General features: G+C 35.6%; 1 protein-coding gene across 1 annotated transcript in view; it reads right to left on the minus strand.

Moving 5' to 3' along the window:
- Positions 1-6491: 6491 nt before the first annotated feature.
- The window catches only part of LOC150088975 (eukaryotic translation initiation factor 4H-like), a 131816-nt gene continuing 116355 nt past the window's right edge, over positions 6492-21952 (minus strand). Inside the window, exons 6-8 of the mRNA XM_090370980.1 lie at positions 20384-20653; positions 9838-10005; positions 6492-6849 (exon numbers count right to left, since the gene is read on the minus strand). Coding sequence (XP_090227106.1) covers positions 6845-6849; positions 9838-10005; positions 20384-20653 — 443 coding nt within the window. The 3' untranslated portion in view covers positions 6492-6844. The remainder of the gene's footprint in view (positions 6850-9837; positions 10006-20383; positions 20654-21952) is intronic.

The raw sequence follows: 21952 nt of genomic DNA on the forward strand, positions 1-21952 counted from the left end.
TATATTTTTATATCTTGGCAAAAATATCAAACTTTTAATTATGGCAAGCTCAAGCACTAAATACATATACAGAGTAATGAATTAAAGCTAATTAAAAAAAAAAGAAAAACCAGGACTAACTGTTATATAACTAATATTTACAGAACATTACATAAAAGAGAATTATATGAATGTAATAACACAGTTAAGAAGTGAAATGCAAAACAGACGTCAGGATATTATATGCAGAAAAGGTGCAAAATATAAAATAAATCCTGTAGCTAAAAACTCTTGTAAAATAACAATGATCACAGAAGGGATCTAAAAGATGAGAAGAGGAGCTGAAAGCTGGTGTCCAAATGTTGAGTTGCAATCATATTTTATTTTAATTTATACTATACACTAATCACCAAAAACTGTAAAAAGTTAGTAAATTTGCATATCCAGGAAGTCTTTAATGAAGAGAAAATCAGATGTGAAAAACAATAAAATAAGTAAAGTAGGAAATGTAGTAAGCCAGCAAAGCATATTCACTTGGAACTAATACAAAATCAGTTACTTATAACAGTTTTTAAGTCTATTTTAACCTATAGGTCTGAGAGCTGGTAAGAAATAAGAGACATGATCAAAAATTAGAATTTTCAGAAATGAGAGTTTTAAGAAAAATAAATAGAATTAACAAATGGAAAGAATGGCAAAACTATTACAAATATAGTAACAAACTTGGAGTAACAAATATCCAAAGTTAAGTGAAGCAAACTTATGATGGTATGGTCATGTAGAAAGAAGAATAGCTAAAAGAATACTAATACTAATATTTGAAGCAAAAATGAATTTTCTGCTTCAAATATGTCCAGAGGCAGACAAAAAAAAAAAAAAAAAAAAAAAAAGAACAGCAGAGCAGGTTGATGATTTCAAGCAAGTGCTTGAAGAAAGAGGGCTTACTTTGACGAAGACCAAAAATTTAACAGGAAATAGAATAGCATGGAAGAAATAACAAATGGAACCTGATAGTCTAGAAAGACTTTTTACTACAACAGTGTTCTGTACATCCACTGAATATAACTTATGCTATGGAGCATGCAAATCAGTGTGTAAAAGTGCACACTACAACTACACCACTACTTTTTAATCTATAACACGGTAGGATAATGAATCTGATTAGGTTTTCTCTGTCTGTAGAATGTGCATAGACATATTGAAGGCTTGAAGCGTGGTAGACTGCTATTTGAACGGAAGTTGCAAGACAGGTTGGGTGGTCAGAGCCTTCAACATGCCAAAATCGGCAATTTCAAGATTATGGCCAAACCATCAAAACAGGTGTTATGACATTCAAGGATGACTGTTATCTGGCCCTAATAGTAAGACATCACGACAAACAGGTAAGTCTTTCTTTCTGTCTCTCTCTTAAATTCAGTAGACACGGTTTTACACCCCAGCAAGGTTGCGGTTTCTGAGATACTCGTACCAGTGCAACTTGTGCCGATCAACATGCCACGTTTACAGTCAATTAAGACTTTCATCTCGTTGATTCCCAAACTTAAGTGCACAATACAACATCCCTAACGTATCTGCTCACCTACTTTATATCACATGGTAATAACATGTAATGGTGATGCTGAAGGAGCACCCCACTTCATGAAAAGGATAGGTGTACCTAATAAAGTGGCCATTCAGTGTATACAGTTTATTCTGAAACTGATATTTCCATGGTAGTCTCTCTCTTGACCTCAGTAGCCACAAGAAAATCAGTTGCAAAACAAACTATTCACAGAAGTCTTCAGGAAAGGCCCAAATGTCCAGTGGGTTTAAACAATAATTTTCTCTTGCTATCAACCACCCTGACCATGGGTGGTTAGTAGTGAGAACAGCAATTTCAAAGTTATGGCAACAACATTGGAAGAGGTGCCTTGAAGCAGGTGCAAGGTTGGCCAAGAGTTACATCCAAGGACGATTGTTACCTGGTCCTAATAGTAAGACATCCATGACATCTAGGTAATTGTTTTGATTCAGTAGCCACCAGTATAGCAGTTTCAGGACACTGTGCACAGGGGGCTTCAGCATGGAGCAAGGTGGTTTGACCCCACAAGAGAAATATTCCAACTTGAAGGAGACAACAGTACCTCTTGAATCAAGACCAAAAGGACAATTTTCTTTTTACAGGTGAGTTGAGATTCAGTCTTCAAAATCATTTGTGATATGTTCTTATCTGGATGGAAAGTGAAACTCACTTCACAAGGTCTTATCATAAGTCAAGTAGAAAGCTCGCTTTTGTTTGGCTGTCAGGAGTGATAATGCTCCCTATTAAAACCTAAATCATGAAGGACTGGTTTCTCGGTCTTGGATGGCTATAATTCATAAAAATATAGGCACATTTCTTTACTCCAAGCTCAATCCTGAATACAGTAGGGTGTCAAAGTAAGTGACAGTAAGGTTCTTAGTACCTTCACGTAAGTGAGAATTCGCATAAGCTGGGCTTCCCTTATAGAAAACTATTATACTAAGCAAACTCCTATAAATCATGTTCACATGTATATAATTTTTATTTGTGTAAATAAAATGTATAGCAATCTTAAAAAAAGTACAGTCAGGAAAAACGATCCTCATACAGGGTGCACCTTTAGGGCAGGCTGTGTTTAGGCTTTATAACAAACACATAATTGCCATTATTAATCCATAAGATATCATCTAGTTCAAATATAGAATTCCTGTCTGAATGGAAGGCTGATACTGAACATCTGCTATGGCATCAACTGAAGGACTGGATAAGCTATAGCTACTAGTCATGAACATAAGTATGAATCAGGGCGTCACTTGCATACTCTGGGTTTGTGTATTTTCAGACTCTATTGCATTATAATATTTTTCCATAAAAGATCCAAGAGAATATTCAGTACATATTTTTATTGATATCTCAGATCTTATGTTTGTAATCAACTTTTGGACACCAACTTCTGGTTTCATTACTGAGATAATAGTAGTGCTTGTCTCTTTTCTGATGATACAACTGAAGTCTAGCAGGGTACTTACAGATAAAGAAACTAAAATAAAAAGCAAATTCCCTGTGAAAGTTTATGGATTATTCAAAGTCTACATGCAGTTTTGTTGCTAGGTAAGCACAACTAATGCAAGGTGTAAAATTTGGCTTAAGGATAGCTGCAACACAAGGAAGCAGAGGTAAATCTGATCCAAGATGGTGTTAATTATCTGTATTGAAACAATAATATGTTATCAAGCTTTTATAAAAGGAAAAAAAAACAAAAGCAACCAAAATTACAAAATGTAAAGTACTACATATTGGAAGCAGTAACCCCAGAGTAACGTATCAACTCTGTGGCACTACACTGACAGTGGTAGAGAATGAAAAGGACCTGGGGGTAATTGAGCAGGCAGATACGAAGTTTTCTGAGCAGTGCAGACGGGCTGCAAGAGTAACTCATGGTGTCTTGTCAATGATATACAGGAATTTTTCTAGCAGGGATAAGGAGGTGATTATCCCCTTGTACAAGGCAATGGTCAGGCCACACCTTGAGTACTGTATACAGGTCTGGAGGCCTCATTTTAAGAAGGATGTAGAGCTGTTGGAACGAGTACAGAGAAGGGCAACAAGATTAGTGAATGGAACAAAGGGTTATTCTTACGAAGAAAGTCTTAAGTTTTGCAAATTACAGTGCCTGGAGACTAGGCACCTGCGAGGTGATCTGATTGAGGTGTATAAAGCCTTGAATGGTTTGAGCATGCTCAATGCGGATGGGATTCTTCCTCTTGCTCAGAATAATCACCTGAGAGGGCATAAATTCAAATTGAGGAAAGACAGATGTAGGATATATGTGCGGAAATTTGCCTTTAGCCAGTGGGTAGTTGGTTGGTGGAACAGACTCCCATCCTTTGTTGTGGAAGTTGATAGCCTGAATAAATTTAAGGCTGAGCTGGACAGGTATTTGGAACGAATGGAGGGGTGAAATGGGAGCGTTTTTTTTGGCTGATGCTGCATAAGCTTGCTTTCTTGCCTCATATGCCTCTACTAATGCTAATGCTAGTATGGCAAATCATGCCTGTCACACAGAGTTGTGTACAAATGGGTTAAGGATTTCAAAATGGCTGTGAATCAGTAAGTGATTTTGTGCAAATGTGTGTTGCTAATAAATATTAGTAATACATATACACCCAACTACTGGGACTGGACTAAACACTGAATGTGTGATCATGAATAATCATAACATTACTATAGTAATGCCACTGTTGCAGTACGTATCAAACGTTGGCAGTATAAAGTACATTACCTACTCTCACGTGAATTTCAACAAGGTAACTGCATGGATACTAAGGAATCTCATTTAATCCAAAGCAAGCAGTCTGCACAATATGCACACAGCATCTCATAATATGATACAAAAAAAAAAAAGGAATAATTTTCTGAAGTGAACAGTGCAATGATTCAACATGCTGTAGCACCATTTGTAAATAAATTCAAGCACCTGTGGGAAAAGTAATGCCGATGGTCTTCTGGGATTTTCTTGAATGGATTTACAGTGAAATGTCCAACACTATAATAATATGCTCTGTGGTGTGTGAAGCAGGAATGTCATCAAAAGGTGTGACAAACTACAAACTCATCTGCCTTCAGCCTATGTGCTGAAGACCATCAGAAAGGGGACCATTAGAAAGTGGACAGGATGCCTCAAGGTCTAGCTGGACTACTCAGTGATCATTTTGGAGGTTACAAGTTCTGAAGTGATGATGAAGTTTAGGCTGACTCCTCAAGTGGTTATATCCCTGTCCCAAAGAATATAATGCAGTAGGGATTGAAGCGCTAATGCAATGATGGGGACAAAGCATCACAAATGGCTAAAAAAGTACATATTGCTCACCTATTTAAAAAAAAAAAAGAAAAGTGCAATAAATCTTGAATTCATTAGTAATGAATTCCCAGACCCTTGTGTAAGTGGTAATAAATATTAGTAATTTGAGTTTACAATTCCAAATAAGCATCTTTCTAAAAATCAGTCATACTAAAAGTTACATTTATTTTGACTCTTGGTATAAGTAATTAGTAATTGGTAGCAGACAGCTGTTAATTTTAACTCTGCTAACAATTAACTGTGTTCCAATAAATTTTATAGCATAAATAAAGTAACATGCCAAAAATGAGTACCTGCCATATCACTTTATCTGTACTAGTAAAAACGTTATATTGCATTTAATTATATACTTAGATTACAATAAATTTTAGCATTTGATAACAATGTCACTGATGTATGAACTCAATGAGCTCAAAATAAAGATTAATTTATACGATATCCACTGAAAGTTTTCAAAGGAAATAATAATAACATCCACTTTGCAACAAATTACTCTTAATTTCAGGGTGTACTTACAACAGCATAAGCAAGTCTCAAAAATCACAATGTCTTTAATGAAAGCAAGTAATCTCCATTCCGTTCTTAATTCAATTTTTAAGATTGTTTCAGGGAGAGAAATGATTTCATTATCTAATTTTTACTGGGAATAACTGGTAACACATTCTTTCTATACTTTTATTAATTACTTTTCATACACATTTTGTAGTATTAAATAAATTATGCATTTATTAAATTAATAACTGCCTTACTTTGTCTACTTAATGAGCCACTTGATTAACTCCTCTGTGTTATACTGAGGGGTGTAACGGAAATCAAGTGACCTCCACATTTTAATAAACTGACATGATTTCTTGCCATAGTTTGGTTAGTGTTTATATTCCAAATGGAATATAAATTATGCATGAAAATAACTAGACAGGTATTAATGAAGCACAGATATATTATGTGAAAAGTATGTTTTTTTTATTATACAATGAAAATAGGGTAGAAAACCTGAAACTTAATCATGCGAGAAGAAGTTTTGATTAAGTAATGAAAACTATCTCAAGAGGATCCTGGACGTAAATAAATGAAATGAAATTTCTAATTTAATTTGATTGAGGTATCAGGAATTACTATTATAAATAGTTTATTTTATTAGTGCACAGAAAAAAAATATTTTTTAAATGAACAGTTTTCCTTATTTAATAAAATAATTTAAAATTTTGTTATAAACAGGTTTTATGCTTTGAAGCATGGATGCTTTTATTTCCTTTACTTGCTACGATGTTTGATAATTACACAAATAACATATTAAAAAAATTACATTTATTTTGGCTGTACTGAGACTAATCACAATTTTCAAATACCTTTTATCTCACAGATTTAGTAATTCTGAAATTCTCAAAACACTACAATTACTATAAATAAAGTTCATTTCCCCCCTTCTAGTAAAAGTGGTGGTTATTGACAATCCTGTAAGCAAGTAATTATAAAAACAAAGCCCCAAATAGCAAAATGCTGTTCCTTGAAATAGGCATGAAAGTGAAAAAGAATTTCCAATGATACAAGTCATATTATACATTCTTGCTAAATAAAACAGTAAATGTACACAAAAAATATTTGTGTTAGAAAAGCTGAAATTGCACACTTGTAGCAGAAACAGCAAAATCTTAATAAGAACGATTTATTTTTGTTACATGTGAGCTGATGAGTACAAAATGTATTTGTATGGCGCTGACCAAAAACATGGTGACAGAAGCCTGCCTGGTGACAGTCTACAGCAACAGTTGGAAGTGACAGTGAGACTTTACAAAGTTTAGGTAACACTAATGTTGCAACACAGAGGTTGACGTAAAAAGGAACAAAGTTAACAGACATTAGGAATAGCCCACATCTGGAAGGCAGGCAGCTACCAGAAGTGGGCATCCTTCTTTGCCTTGATGTGGTAAATGGGGATGACAGGCACTGTACACCTGTGACAATGTGGAGATTTTTTGCAAGACTTGACCACAGATGTTCAGTTAATCTAGAATGAGAAAAATAATAATGTACTTTACTTATGGTGAAAAATGTAGAAGAAACAATAAAAATGCAGAGAAAATAAAACGAATTAATCACTGCTAATTGCACAAAAAGGGTAGGAAATTTAGATAATACAGTAGCTACTCTAAAATTTGGCACCCTTGGGGAATTTAAAATGTTCCAGATTTTAGTGGGTATACCTAGTGTCTGAGCAGTTTTGGAGGAAATTAATTTCAATGAATATTAATTAAGCACTGACAGAAGCCTGTCAGGCTTCTGTAATTTATTTATACTTTTAGTCATTATAAATTAAACATTTATAATGACTAAAAGATAGTGCTAGTGGTTAAAAATATAAATAATCGTTCATTTGTTAAATATAAACAAATGATAATAAATAATGTCATAAATAATAAATAAATGACAGTAAAGGCATGCATTTAAAAATTTTTAACTAATGCTTTAATATTTGAATAAACTTTCACCTAGCATTTTGGAAGTGGACAGTTTATATATGTGAATAAATTTATTCACATAGGAAAATAGGACACCATGGGCCCTCCTTGAAACCAATCTACAATACTCGGAGAACTTCATATCTGTCCGTATCGTAATACCCAAGCCCCTTTCCTCCACTACTGGCTTTAGTTCAACTCTGCCAAGCGTATAAGTTATTTTGGGGTTACTGTTCCCCAGGTGCAATACCTTACACTTTGCTGGATTAAAGCACAGCTGCCATTTTTCTGACCATCTCTGAAGTCTATCTAGGTCATTCTGAAGAAGCTCTGCTTGGAGGCAATCATTAACTGCTCTACCAATCTTTACATCATTTGCAAATTTAGACATCATGTCCTCTATCCCTTCATTGATGTCATTTATGAAAATCAGAAACAACAGTGCTCCTAATACTGATCCTTGAGGAACCCCACGTCTTACATCAACCCAATCTGAGGAATAACCATTTATCGCAACCCTCTGCTTCCTGCCCTGAAGCCACCCTGCTGTCCATCTAAGAATTTTCCCTGTGATTCCCACCTGTTCCAGCTTATAAAGTAACTGCTCATGTGGGACTGAGTCAAATGTTTTGCTGAAATCCAAATAAAAAACTCTGAAATTATTCCCCAAGTCCAGCTCTTGAGTGACCCTGTCAAAAAAAAAACTAATCAGATTAGTTAAACATGATTTTCCCTTTACAAAACCATGCTGAGTATCCTTCAGAATTCCATTTCTATCTAAGTGATCCTGAATTCCACCCTTGATCATAGTCTCCACGATTTTCCCTACTACTGAAGTTAGACTAACCGGCCGGTAATTTCCCACTTCACTCTTAGAGTGAAGTGGGAAATACTGGCAATATTGACCTTATACTATACCAGGTATATTGATTTTATACTATACCAGCATCATGTCAATATTAATATTAATACCAAAGGTTGTTCAAAAGAAGATGCCCAAGCAAAAAAAAAAAAAAATTTTTAAATCAGAGAAGAACACAATTGGAATATAGCTTGGAATTACTTCACTTTAATTACTGCCATCTGTAGCAATGACTACTTTCCCTCTTTTTGCAATTTCACTAGCTATGCACGTTGTTTTCATTCTTTCACAATGCATTTTTTTGATATTTCATTATCAGGAAACGTATTTCTGAACAACATATCATGATTACTACAATTCAGAGGAAGATTATTCTCTGTGATAAACAATGCAAATAAAACATTCAGCAAGTACAGCAGTATCATGTTCACTGTGAAATGTTACATCCACTTTTGTATTTCCTTCCATACAGTACATGTTGTTCTTATGCTTATTTGTTTGCAAATGTCTGATTATACTGTTTTGCCCTCCACTTTAAATGGAAAATCATAAATACATAAGGTACACAAAGGAAAAGTGTTACATTTTCTAGATTTTGCAATATACAGAAAATCTTGCAGGTAGATGACTTTCATCAACCGGTGAAATACCACCACTTTGCTTATTGGAGGCTTGAAGTGATGAAACCCATGCTTAGTCTCTAGAGCAAAGTTTCCGGCATCCCCCTCCCTCCATACTTCCCCTTCAACCCATGCATGGTACTAAGTACTATAGGTTTTGATACCTTTTGTGTTTGGGGTTTTCATAAAAAAAAAAAAAAAATATGTTGTCTTCTGGAATTTCTGACATTTTACTGAAGGACACTGTTAATTAGCTTGATGCCAATGTGTGTACGCACGCTTGTATGTATGTATGTATGTGTGCATGCACAAGCCGCATGCAAGAGAAAACAAGGTAAAGGGAAATGTTCCACCCAACTTCACACAATGCTGACTAGTACGTCTGATGACCAACTGGTTAATGAAAATGACCACAAATTCTTAGAATATTTAAAAAATTAGAAATCCAATGGCAAAGCCAAAGTTTTACTATTTTTTTGTGAGAAAGATGAAATCCCTTCACCATCTCAATATACCTATCCTATGTAGACATGGAGAAGGGATTAAAACAAGTCAAAAAGATAAATTCTCTCATAAATCTGGGGAGTTGGCAAGTATGTCTACATCTATTTACATATCACTTGATTCAATTTTATCCACTTCTGGATCTGCATTCCAGAGCAATTCTTTAATTTTGGCTTTTGTAAGCCCAAATCAAATAACTGAGATCAACAGGTGCTACATCCTCCTCCTCCTCCTCTGATTTTAAAAGCTACTTTTGTGCTGCTATTTATTATAAATCATGCCTATAATTAGCTTTAAATATAGAAAGAGATGGCAACAAATAATATAAAATTTCAAGATAATACATATACTTTTGGACAGAGGTGACTTTCAAAACAGTGTGGCCTTCTACAGTTTACTTCAGAAAAGGTTAATTGGAATAATTGGTTAATTATTTTTAATTTATTATTTCCTCAGTTTATTTTAATTTGTATTAGGAAAGGGATAAAGGTAATTTCATTACAAAACTGAGGAAATAGTATGTTTCAATACAATATGTAACAATTTCTCACCATCTTTCCCACCTGACTCTTTTCTCCGCCTTTCTTCATAAACTCTTTCATCTCGTGGTCTAGCACCTCCAAATATACTTGCTCTACTAGCTGTCTCAGCAATATCATTTACTGGAGCTGTTACTGTCCTTGGTTTTAATTTCAACCTTGGCCGCTGAGCAGAATCTTCTATATAATATTGAAAATAGGTTACACACAGTTTTTAAAGTTTATTGTTTCTTTATTATTTCATTCAAAAATGCAGCATTAATTGACATAGAAATTATTCTAAAAAATTACAGAAGAATTTAATATTACAAGGGCAAACTGAAAGTTAAGGTCTCCAATGCTGAAATTAAATAAGAGATACCAATAGAAATTCACAAACAAATTATGGCCATGTAAGGTGAAGCACCAATGTCTGTCTACAAAAAACATTCACAAGTGTGTTAATAGTTTAAGGAAAGGAGAATCAATTTACAGGATGAAGAATAATCTGGTAGTGCATGAACATCAGTCAATGCTGTTAATGCTGCTGAAGCCAAGTGCATTGTTGGTACAAGAGAAATGTACCAACTTGGTGGTGTTACACTCAGGGTAGTGGAGAATGAAAGAGACCTGGGAGTAACTGTGCAGTCAGACATGAAGTTTTTTGGGCAGTGCAGACAGGCTGCCAGAGTAGGTCATGGGGTCTTGTCAATGGTATACAGGAATTTTGCGAGCAGGGATAAGGAGATGATTATCCCTTGTATAAGGCAATGGTCAGGCCACACCTTGAGTACTGCGTACAGGTCTGGAAGCCACATTTTAGGAAGGATGTAGAGTTGCTAGAACGAGTACAGAGAAAGGCAACAAGACTGGTGAGGGGAACAAAGGGGTGCTCTTACTAAGAAAGGCTTAAGTTCTGCAAACTGCACCATCTGGAGAGTAGGCATCTGTGAGGCGATCTGATTGAGGTGTACAAGGCATTAAATGGATTGAGCAGGCTCAATACTGATGGGATTCTTCCTCTTGCTCAGATTACAAACCTGAGGGGGTATAAACTGAAATTGAGGAAAGACAGTTGTTGAATAGATGTGTGGAAATTTGTCTTTAGCTAGCCAGTGGGTAGTTGATTGTTGGAACAAACTTCCATCTGTCATTGTGGAAGTTGATAGCTTAAATAAATTTAAGGCAGAACTAGACATGGGTAAAATGGGAAGGGTTTTTTTTTTTTTTTTTTTTGGCTGATGCTGTATAAGCTTGCTTTCTTGCAACATATGTCTCTACTAAAGCTAATGCTAATTCAGCCAATTGCAGCTTTTAAAAATTTCCACAGCTACTGATGTTGTATGACATTAGCGGCTGGAGGAATCAGATCCCAAATTTCTCCAAATGGGTGACAAGTGACAAAATCACTAGCCGAGTGGTCAGGAGTGAGAGTGCAATCACGCGCACTCTTTGAGTGGACTGGGGTATCAAGATGATGACTGCTAATACGATTAATGTTTGTACTGATGATTTATTGTAAACTCCACTGACTTAGTGGTCGTGCATCACAAAGGATCTTTAGAAAACCTTCTGTGTTCTGTCACAGATGCAAACTTTCAGAACCAAAAACAATCTGCAAGAAACATTTCTTTAACAATAATGAGGGTACGTCAGCTGTGTAACAATGGTGTCATGCAACGTTTCTGTATTAACAGCATTTCAAAAATCTCATGAAACACTTTAATTACTGCCATAATAAATGCTTGAATTTTCATGGTGATTATGTTGAGAAATAGGCTGCATCTCTAACTATACAATTTATTTTCTGTATCCAGGTAACCTTTGAAAATAAAAAATGCCAGAGAGAAGTTTTTTAAGAGACATTTAAGAAATTTAAATCAGATAAGGAGGCTTAAATATATAGATGTAAACAAGTTCAACTGGTCACATGATGTCTACATCAATATTAGCTCAACAGTGCAGTAATAATTACTGGTGATCACGTCAAATCTTTTTCATTTTCTTCTTGAGAATTTATTACAGATCTGCACGGCATGCCATTTCCAATGGTAATGTAGTATGAACAAATTGTCTGTTTGTGTTTACAGGCTGAAAAACTTGGATTAAATCATATTAACCACAGCCCAATTGAAGAGGCCTTTAAAAATTCTGCCCACCTTTAACTCACACGTCTTTCCAAATGAGTAACGTGACAAAACCACTATACTGTTTCACAGAACTGGTGAGTGACCATAGTATTTCACTTGAATCATTGAAAATTTCACATTCATTATTTAATCACTAATTTATTTTATTTATTTATTTTTTTTTTTGTTCTGTAGTATTAGTATTCGGCTTCAAATAAATAATCATTGTATTTGATAATGAAAATTTGTTTTATTTGGAACTTACATTTTTTAATATAATAATGATAGGTCAGTGATCTAGATTCTAGCATATGAACCCTTCTTAAAGGTTCCAGCAGACACTGAGTTGTAAAAAGGTGGCCCATGCCTGATTTAAACTCAGTTCTTGTTAGGCACTGCCATCTCTAGACACTGAAAATTATCTATTTAGTGCTATCACCACCTGATGAAACAGAAGCTTCCTGAGAAAGGTTTATTACCAACAACTCAGTTTTCAGTAGCCATGAAAGCCACTGCTACACACCGGTCCTACCAGTTGTTAATCAAACAGCAAGTGATCATTTATTCCAGTGCAACCTCATTATAACACAGGAGGTGGAGAACAACTTTTAATGCCCATGTTACAGGCAAAAAAAAAAAAAAAAAAAAGTCTGATTTTTTAAAATGAATTCACAATGATTAAATAACACAAACAATTAAGCAAGAATTTTTATCGTAAGCAAATTTCATTCCATGTTTACTATTTTGATGCCATTGGAATAAATAGATTACACAGTAAAGAACACTAAGCTGTTTTATGACCATATCTAATAAATAAAATTTTGAAACCAAATGAGATATGTTTATGGGAAAGCCAATTTACAATACAGAACAATAAACAGCTACAAGTCTTATCAGATAGAATGGCATGATGGAGCAAACAAGCACCAATTACTGGCAAAATCATTACCCAGAATTAGTATTTTGTATTAATCTGGCCAAATGATGCAAAGAAACAAACTTATTCTCCATCATCCAAAAGAAATAGACTGATTCGTGTGGGAAGAGATTCTGGATTTATTACAGATATTCTGTTCATATAGGTCTACATAATCATGTGGGATTAACATTCAAAATTTATCAACTAATTCTGTTGTAGTCACGGGCAATGGATCATATAATAATTGCCAGATATACAAGATATATACCTGGCAATTATATAGACAAGATACAAGATCAAGTCTGCTGACGAGGCTACTAGTGACGGTCGTGTTCAAAGCCGCTAAGTGGATTTTTCTTACTTATTGATTTGAAATTATTGTTTTTCTAAAACTTTTGATTTAAATTTAGTAGTATAACATTATTTTGTGATTTTCTGATTAATTTGGTGTATTTATTCTTTACTCGGCCTTGTAACTGCATAAAAGTATCGGTAAGGGTTTCCACGTGTTTCAACTCCGCTACCGTTCGTAACTTTCCCGCCTTTGTGATACGATAGTTATATACTGTACTAGATAGCGTTAGTTGAACTTCGTTAGCAGTTAAATTGTACGTTTAAATAAATACATATAACGACTTAGATTACAAACGTAATATAATTAATTATATTTAACATAATTAATAACATGACATAATTAATTATAATTAATTAATAAATTAATAGAATCATGACTCAGACCAGAGCAGCAAAGCAAAAGGCTCAAGCTAATGGAAGTGCTGTGGCTCAGAGTGGAACTGAGGGGGGCAGTTGTCCTCTGACTCACAGCCTTATAAAATGCACCGTTTGCTTGATGTTTGCAGAGCAATCGGGTACGGGACATGATACTGCCAAGGGGGATGTCTTTGTGTGTGCGCGATGCAAGGAGTGTATCGATATCAGGCAACAACTCGGCGTTCTTGTGGGCCTATATGAGAGCTTGAAGGACAGGGTGGATGCCCTCGAAGAAACTAAATTGAGGGGCCCATCAAGCTCTCAGCTGCCCACATCAACGCCAGAGCTTGCACTTGGGCATCGCGTGACACAGAGACAACCCCCAAGGCAGAATGCGCTGGACCCGAAGGAACTAGTAGTTGTTGGTGACTCTATTGTCAGGGAAACGGGGAACATGCTTTGTAAAAAAGATAGGTGGAACAGGACCAGGGTATGTCTGCCAGGGGCAAAGGTTGATGACGTTGTAGAGCGAATATCATCTTTTAAGGGCACAAAAGGTGATATAGTTGTACACGTTGGCACTAATAATATTAAGAGTAGGAGACCGGCAGAATTACTTAACAAGTACAGGTCACTGTTGAACAAAAGCCGAGAATTAGGGTTGAATTTGAAAGTGTCTGCAATTCTGCCCAGACACGATAGGAGTGAGTATATGATGAGAGCCTTGTCGATCAATTCGGCCCTGGAAAGATTGTGCAAGGCTCAAGGGGTAGAATTTTTTTCAGCCTGGACTGTACTTGTTAACAGGAGAGATTGCTTCTACAGGGATGGGATACACTTAAATAGAAAGGGTGCAAGAATATTTGCTGATGCTATCGAGGCAGTGTTAGGTGGGTCGGAAAACTGCTAGCTTGGGGGGGAGACAAAGACCAATAGTTTGACAGTAGCCACTGGCAGAGGTGAAAGAGATTCTTGCACTGCTTCTATTAGAATGAGCAGAAGCCTGAAAAACAAGATGCATGGTATTTCAGAGACTGCTGGGAGCCAGTGCGGTACAAGTAAACACATGGGTTGTGTTAGGGTAGCTAAGAATAGAAACAGGTGCAGGTATACTTGCGTGTACACCAATGCTAGGAGTTTAGTAAATAAATTTGATGAATTTGAGGTATTGCTCAAAACATCAAACGCAGATATTGTTGGGATATCAGAGACGTGGTGTCACACAGATATAAGGGATGCAGAACTGCAATTTGGGGAGTACAAAGTCTACAGAAAGGATAGACAGGATAGGAAGGGGGGAGGGGTTATGCTATTAGTTAAGAAACACATAAAAACCAAGGAAGTGAAGCCAGTCGACATCGCTGGACAGTGCAGTGTTGAGTCAGTTTGGTGTGACATAAGAAAAACAGCAAAGAGTTCTTTACTTATGTAAACTCTAGAAGGAAGGGGATGAATCAGATTGGTCCACTTGATATTGATGGGTCAACTGTTGATGATCCTGCTCAGGTAGCTAACAAACTAAATGAATATTTTGCATCGACATTCACACATGAGGAGTTATTCAGCGAGGGGAATGCCAGAGGTGTATTCAACTCTAGCAGTAAGCTACAGAATCTTGAAATAACTGGGAGTAAAGTGGAGGAGAAACTGTTGAAGATAAACACAAGAAAGGCACCCGGGGTGGATGGGATCTATCCAGTTATATTAAAGGAGGCAGCAAAGGAAGTAAGCAAACCCTTAGCCATAATTATGAGAGCTTCCTTGGACTCAGGGGAGGTATCCATAGACTGGAAATGTGCAAATGTGACCCCAATTCACAAAGGAGGATCAAAGGCTGACACAAGTAATTATAGACCTGTGAGCTTAACTTCTGTTCCAGGAAAATTAATGGAGGCACTGGTTAAAAAAGCACTGCAGGATCATTTAGACAAGACTTCAGTTATAGCTCAGACACAGCATGGTTTTGTTAAGGGGAAGTCTTGCCTGACCAACTTGATTGGATACTATGATACAGTCACAAAAGAACTGGATGCAGGGAATAACTTTGATATTATATACTTGGATCTTAGAAAGGCTTTTGATACTGTTGCACATGGAAGACTGCTACACAAATTGGAGCAGTGTGACATTGGAGGCAAATTGCTGCTATGGATAAAGGGGTGGTTGAGGGGGAGAAGACAGAGAGTGGTAATCAATGGACACTGCTCATCGTGGACTGATGTTATTAGTGGAGTCCCTCAGGGCTCAGTGTTGGGTCCATTATTGTTTTCTGTATTTATAAATGATATTGATGATGGTATATCGGGCTTAATGTCCAAGTTTGCAGACGATACAAAGGTTGGCAGGGTTGTCAAGGACACTACTGACACTATGCTGCTGCAACAGGATCTGGAAAGGTTGAGCAGATGGGCTGAGAGGTGGCAAATGAAGTTTAACATTGACAAATGTAAAGTACTACACATGGGAAACAGCAACCCCAGAGCAACGTATCAACTCTGTGGTACTACACTGACAGTGGTAGAGAATGAAAGGGACTTGGGGGTGGTTGTGCAGGCAGACATGAAGTTCTCTGAGCAGTGCAGACGGGCTGCAAGAGTAGCTCATGGAGTATTGTCAATGATATACAGGAATTTTTCCAGCAGGGATAAGGAGGTGATTATTCCATTGTATAAGGCGATGGTCAGGCCACACCTAGAGTACTGTATACAGGTCTGGAGGCCTCATTTCAAGAAGGATGTAGAGCTGCTGGAACGAGTACAGAGAAGGGCAACAAGATTAGTGAATGGAACAAAGGGGTGCTCTTACGAAGAAAGGCTTAAGTTTTGCAAATAACAGTGTCTGGAGACTAGGCACCAGCGAGGTGATCTGATAGAGGTGTATAAAGCCTTGAATGGTTTAAGCATGCTCAATGCTGATGGGATTCTTCCTCTAGCTCAGAAAAATCACCTGAGAGGGCATAAATTCAAATTGAGGAAAGACAGATGTAGGATAGACGTGCGGAAATTTGCCTTTAGCCAGCGGGTGGTTGGTTGGTGGAACAGACTTCCATCCCTTGTGGTGGAGGTTGATAGCCTAAATAAGTTTAAGGCTCAGCTGGACAGGTATTTTGAACGAAGAGAGGGGTGAAGTGGAAGTGGGTTTTTTTTTTTTTTTTTTTTTTGGCTGATGCTGCATAAGCTTGCTTTCTTGCATCAAATGCCTCTATTAATGCTAATGCTAATGCTAATATCTTCTTCATTAAGTCTAAAAGTAGATATAAAATGAAATGTGAAAGAAAGAACATTCTGCACAATGATTCAACGTCAAGAATAGAACTGTATGAACTAGTAAAATAAGCTCCCTGAAAAATATTATGCTGATTCAGTTATAATTAATCACTACTATAATCATAGCTGCTAACCTTTGACTTTTTAAAGTAGGTTTTTTTTCTTCCAGATTTTGGACTTGAAATTAAATTTCACTAATATATGCATGTTATATTAATGTAAAGACACAGGAGGGTTGTTTGCACACCTAGGATTTTTCTGTCTGAATTTCGGCTTGGATTGTCTCTTAGACACCACCAACTGATTATGATTACGCCAAGAAATTTTGAGTCAAAGTTTTGTTTATAGCAATTGTGCTGGTCTGGACTTGGCTATCAAGCACATTTCCAAAATTTTATCAGAAAATCTGAAATGAGTGTTTTTTTTCCATCTGTTTGATTATCCTCTCACACCTATCACTGTTATTACAAATTAATACAATTTGTTATATTTCAAGTTTCCTCCTTCAATACTCCAACCATATACTACTATATATCAATTATTTCTTCTTTCATAACAGCTTCAGGACATGAGTCAGTGCCACTCACTAATGATTGCTTGTTATACTTTTCAATTTGGTAATTTTCTGGAAAGTGCTCATAAGGTTTTATCTTACCACTTCTAACTTCTTTAAATAGAACAGTCTGAGATTACCACTGTTCTACTAGTCTGTTTAAACATTTATCCAAAAACAGCCAACGTTACAACATATTCTTTAAAATCTTTTTTTATTTTGTTTGCATTAATTGAAGTGGCTCAAATCTATCTTTCCCTTAAGCACTTCTTTTTAGATAGTAATAAAATAAATGTCCAACAACTATCCATTCACTCAGAAGAATGCATACAGAACTCTTGTAAACAAAAAAAAAAAAAAGAAAAAAAAAAAGGGATTCATAAGCACAAGAGTTAAACTTGATGATATCTTTCAGTGTTAAATATAGGAATTAGACAATGCTAGTATTGCTAGGTTTAATTTTCACTCAAAATTTTCCTAAAATATCACTGTGGATGTAACTCTCATTTCCTATCCTGCTATTTAAATTAGATTATTTTTACTTAATAACAATGGTAAAAAGCTACTATAATTTTGTGCAAACCATCACATTGAATTACAAACACAGCATTTCAATAAAATTGATAGCAGAAGGAGTATAAGAAATAATTAACATAATTACTATAGAAAAAGATCTTATACTACTGACTGAAGATAATAGGTACATAGTGAATCCAAAATGATGATCACTTAAATTATAGTTACTGCTAAAAATAAGAAGTATAAAAGGCTGTTAAAATGGAGACAATAAAAAAAAAGTTCTCAGGTTTCCCAATAACCATTAGATATAGAAACCTTTCTTGAAAGTTAAATGATGCTAATATGATTTTAGATGAAGAAGGGCAAAAATAAATTTAAGAGAACTTGAGCTGATGTTGCAAAAGAGGTATGTGGGGAGAAAATCTGTTAGGAGAGGAAATTCAGAATACTATGGTCAACCTAAGATGTTAAAGAGGCAATTAGAGAAAAGAAACACTATCAGAAATTTTAAGTAAATAAATAAATAAATCCTTAATGGAATACTAAAAAGTGCAAGAGGCTAAGGCATAAGAGAAAGAGCCTAAAGAAAAATCATAGAAAGATTTTGGGAAAGAAATGAAAAGAAGTATCAGCAAGGTGGGAAGAATGTCCTGGTTAAATTCAGAATCTCAAAATGGATGAAAAATCATAACTAAGAACAGAAAAGATATTTCAGAAGTATGGAGTACTTTTGATTATTTGCTAAATAAAAGGGATGAAGACACTGCTGCAAACAGGAAAAGACTGAAATCGGAGAAATTTTGCATATGTCTATTGCTAAAGTGTAAAAGGTTCAAGGAAAACATCAAGTATGAAAAGAGGCAGGCAGTGATGAAATTAGACCTGAAACATTGAACAATGGAGTGAAAATAGTTTCAAGGTGGCTGCATGATAATATCTGGCAGTCTTTTGTGAAGGATAAGTTCCAGAAGATTGGATTAAGGCATTAATTGTACCAATATATAAAGAAAATGAAGCTGAATGTAAAAATTAGAAGTTCACTCCCTGCTGTACCAGGTAAAATCTATGCAAGTATCTTAGAGAAGAGGGATTGAAGGGAAAGAAGAGGGATCAATATTGAATGCAATATTGAGGAAGAAGTTAGGCTTCAGTCCAAGCTAAGAATGTAATGATCAAATATTTGCATTATGATAAATTACAGAAAAGTTATGTGGACATAACAAGATCCTGTATTTAGGATTTGTTGTTCTTGAAAAAAGAATATATGGCAAAGTACCTACAAATATCATCTTTCAAATTTTTATAAAAAATAATTTTATAAAAATAAAAAAATGTGAAAGAGAACATTTATTTGGTGATAAAGATTTTATTTTTTAAATTATTTTTTCTATGATATAAACACTTTCAATTTTTGTACTGTTTGATTATTATTGTGATATTTTGCCATTTAGATTGTGGGTTACTTTGATATTTTATAATCGCAACATCTCTGTAGCTAACTAAATTTTTTACATTTGGTCTTTTAGCTATATTGGGAACCATAAATTAATTTTCTTTTCTTAAATTATTCTTCCACAGCATAATCCATTTGCTTTGGATTCCAACACTTTCAATGTATAGTTATATGGATGCTATGCAATATTTCATTCTTTAATTCTTCAAATTTTAGCCAGTCTCTTCAGTAGCTTCTAAATCTGTCCCTTTTAAAATGTTTTGGTTTTGTCCGTTTATATCTAAATTATATTGTTTAACACTTTCTATATTACAGTATTATAATATTGAAACACGTCACTAATTCAATATATCTAGAAATACATAACAAAAAATGTAAAACAGGAAGTGCATTAAGACAGCATTTTCTATTCCAAAATTTATTTGGAATAGAAAAGAATTTACCCAAGTTATGAATTGTTGCACCCTTCAGTTTCAAATTAAGGAACTTTCTAATGTATTGAAGCAATAACTCGTTAGTTGGCAGTTCCTTGGCACACTAACTACTTTGGCCATAGTGCAATAGTTTATATGATAACAGACATGAATGTTTATCATATATTACATATGTAAAAGTGTGTATTCACAACTTGATTTGCAGGTGGTACATGCTGAAAAACCCAGTATTTGGGGAAAAACAACTTTCTTCTCCTAATTTTGATTAACTATAATTCCAACTGAAGAGGCTTTTGAGAATTCTTCCAGTCTCTGATAAGAAATGAACCAGAAATTGTCAAGATAAGTAACAAGTAGCAAAATCACTGTACAGTAATGGAGGACATGGGAATAATGACAAATCACATTCTTTCATACAGAATGTTGCAGTCCAAGAAAAGAAAAACACAAAGACCCAAAACCTAGACCACCCTGTGAGCTGTCTGGATTGCCAAGGTAATGTTTGTGCATTCCCCCCACCCCATTTTATATCAATAAAAAATATCTAACACAAGTATCCACTTTCAAATGTATTTAAAAAATGAAATCTTCGAACCTGCTGTTGGCTCTTTAAATTCCTCAGTTGATGGTCTCCTATCTCTGGGTGGTCCCCCCATTCTTCCACCAACATTTGAAGTAACAGGAGCAGTGCCAAAACCTCGGGACCCCCGATCAAAGTCTCGATCTCCACTTCCCCGATCCCTTTCTCTATCATTAAAGCCTCCCCTATAACTTCCTGCTCTTGCACCACCTCTGTCATATCGGCCTCCAGCCCGATCTCCCCTGTCTCCTCTGTCACCACCACGACCACGATCAAAACCTGAAACTGATAAAACAAGGAATATATAATATAAAACATCAGATGTACTTCTAACATTATATATTTTTTATTTACAATTTAATAGAGTTGTTATCATACTGCAGTGGCAGAAAAAACTGCATCCCTTGTGAATTTTGCAAATAATGTGTTTTGCACTGCATTTGGGATTGCAGAAATGTTCGAAATGCATTTGTTAGATGGGATATATATCTCTCTGTGAATGAAATCCAATAAAAAGACTCCACCTGATATACCTAATTAACGGAAATATGAGAAATCATGCAAATGCGATCATGACAACCAAACATACATTTTATTGCATTTTCGTGTACAAACTGAAATGACACGTTAACATAATACTATTATGTACTGTAAATCAGCAAAATAAGTCCACAATATTTTGTTGTTCCTCCTCGAGCTGCAATTACAGCCTTGCAACGATCTGGCATAAAGTTATTCAACTTCTGGATATATGGTTGCCCAATTTTGTGGTACCACACCCTTAACAATGCTCTCCTGCAGCTGAATCTTACTTGTTGACTTCTTCTGAGCAATTTTAGATGACATTAGGTACCAGCAATTTTCAATAGGGTTCAAATCTGAACTGTTGCCAGGCCAGTCCAACACTGTATGCCAGTATTTCTGAGGTATGACTGCACCTTAGGGAGAAAAAAGGGGGAAAAACATTGGTGTAAGTATGTTTTAAGCCTTGTGAGATAAGAAGACAAACTCATCATTAAATCTAAATAGCATAAAACTTACCAATTTTGCTGTGTGGCATGGTGCTGAGTCCTGCTGAAAAATGCAGTTTTGGATGTCTGTGTGATCCTAATAATGGGCTTCAGGCACTCCTCCAAGATAGCAGTGTAGGTTTCTGCATTCACCATTCTGTTAATAAACTTAATTCACCCCACCCCTTTGATTGTTATGCATCCCTAGATTGTCTGACCGGTGGGGAATTTTACTATGGTCGGTGTTATGCAGTCAGGGTGGTGAGCCTCAGATTTTCATCTTCTGACATATCGCTTCCCATCTGAGCTATGCAGGTTGAATTTCGATTCATCAGAAAAGATGACAGTGTCCCATTGCTCTTTTGTCCACGAAATGTTTAGCCCAAGCAAGTCACTCATTCCTAATTTGTTGGGTCAACAAAGGCTTCTTCTTGGGCCATCAGGCATGCAGACCACATTGTAAAAGCAGTCTGGATATTCATTTCATTCATTCATTTATTAATTACACACAATATAGTCTCAACATTATGTACATAAAAGTATATACATGATTTATATACAAGATATATTTACA

This window comes from Mastigoproctus giganteus, chromosome 3, assembly GCF_048544385.1.
Source record: "Mastigoproctus giganteus isolate SK-2022 chromosome 3, ASM4854438v1, whole genome shotgun sequence".
NCBI classification, from domain to species: domain Eukaryota; kingdom Metazoa; phylum Arthropoda; class Arachnida; order Uropygi; family Thelyphonidae; genus Mastigoproctus; species Mastigoproctus giganteus.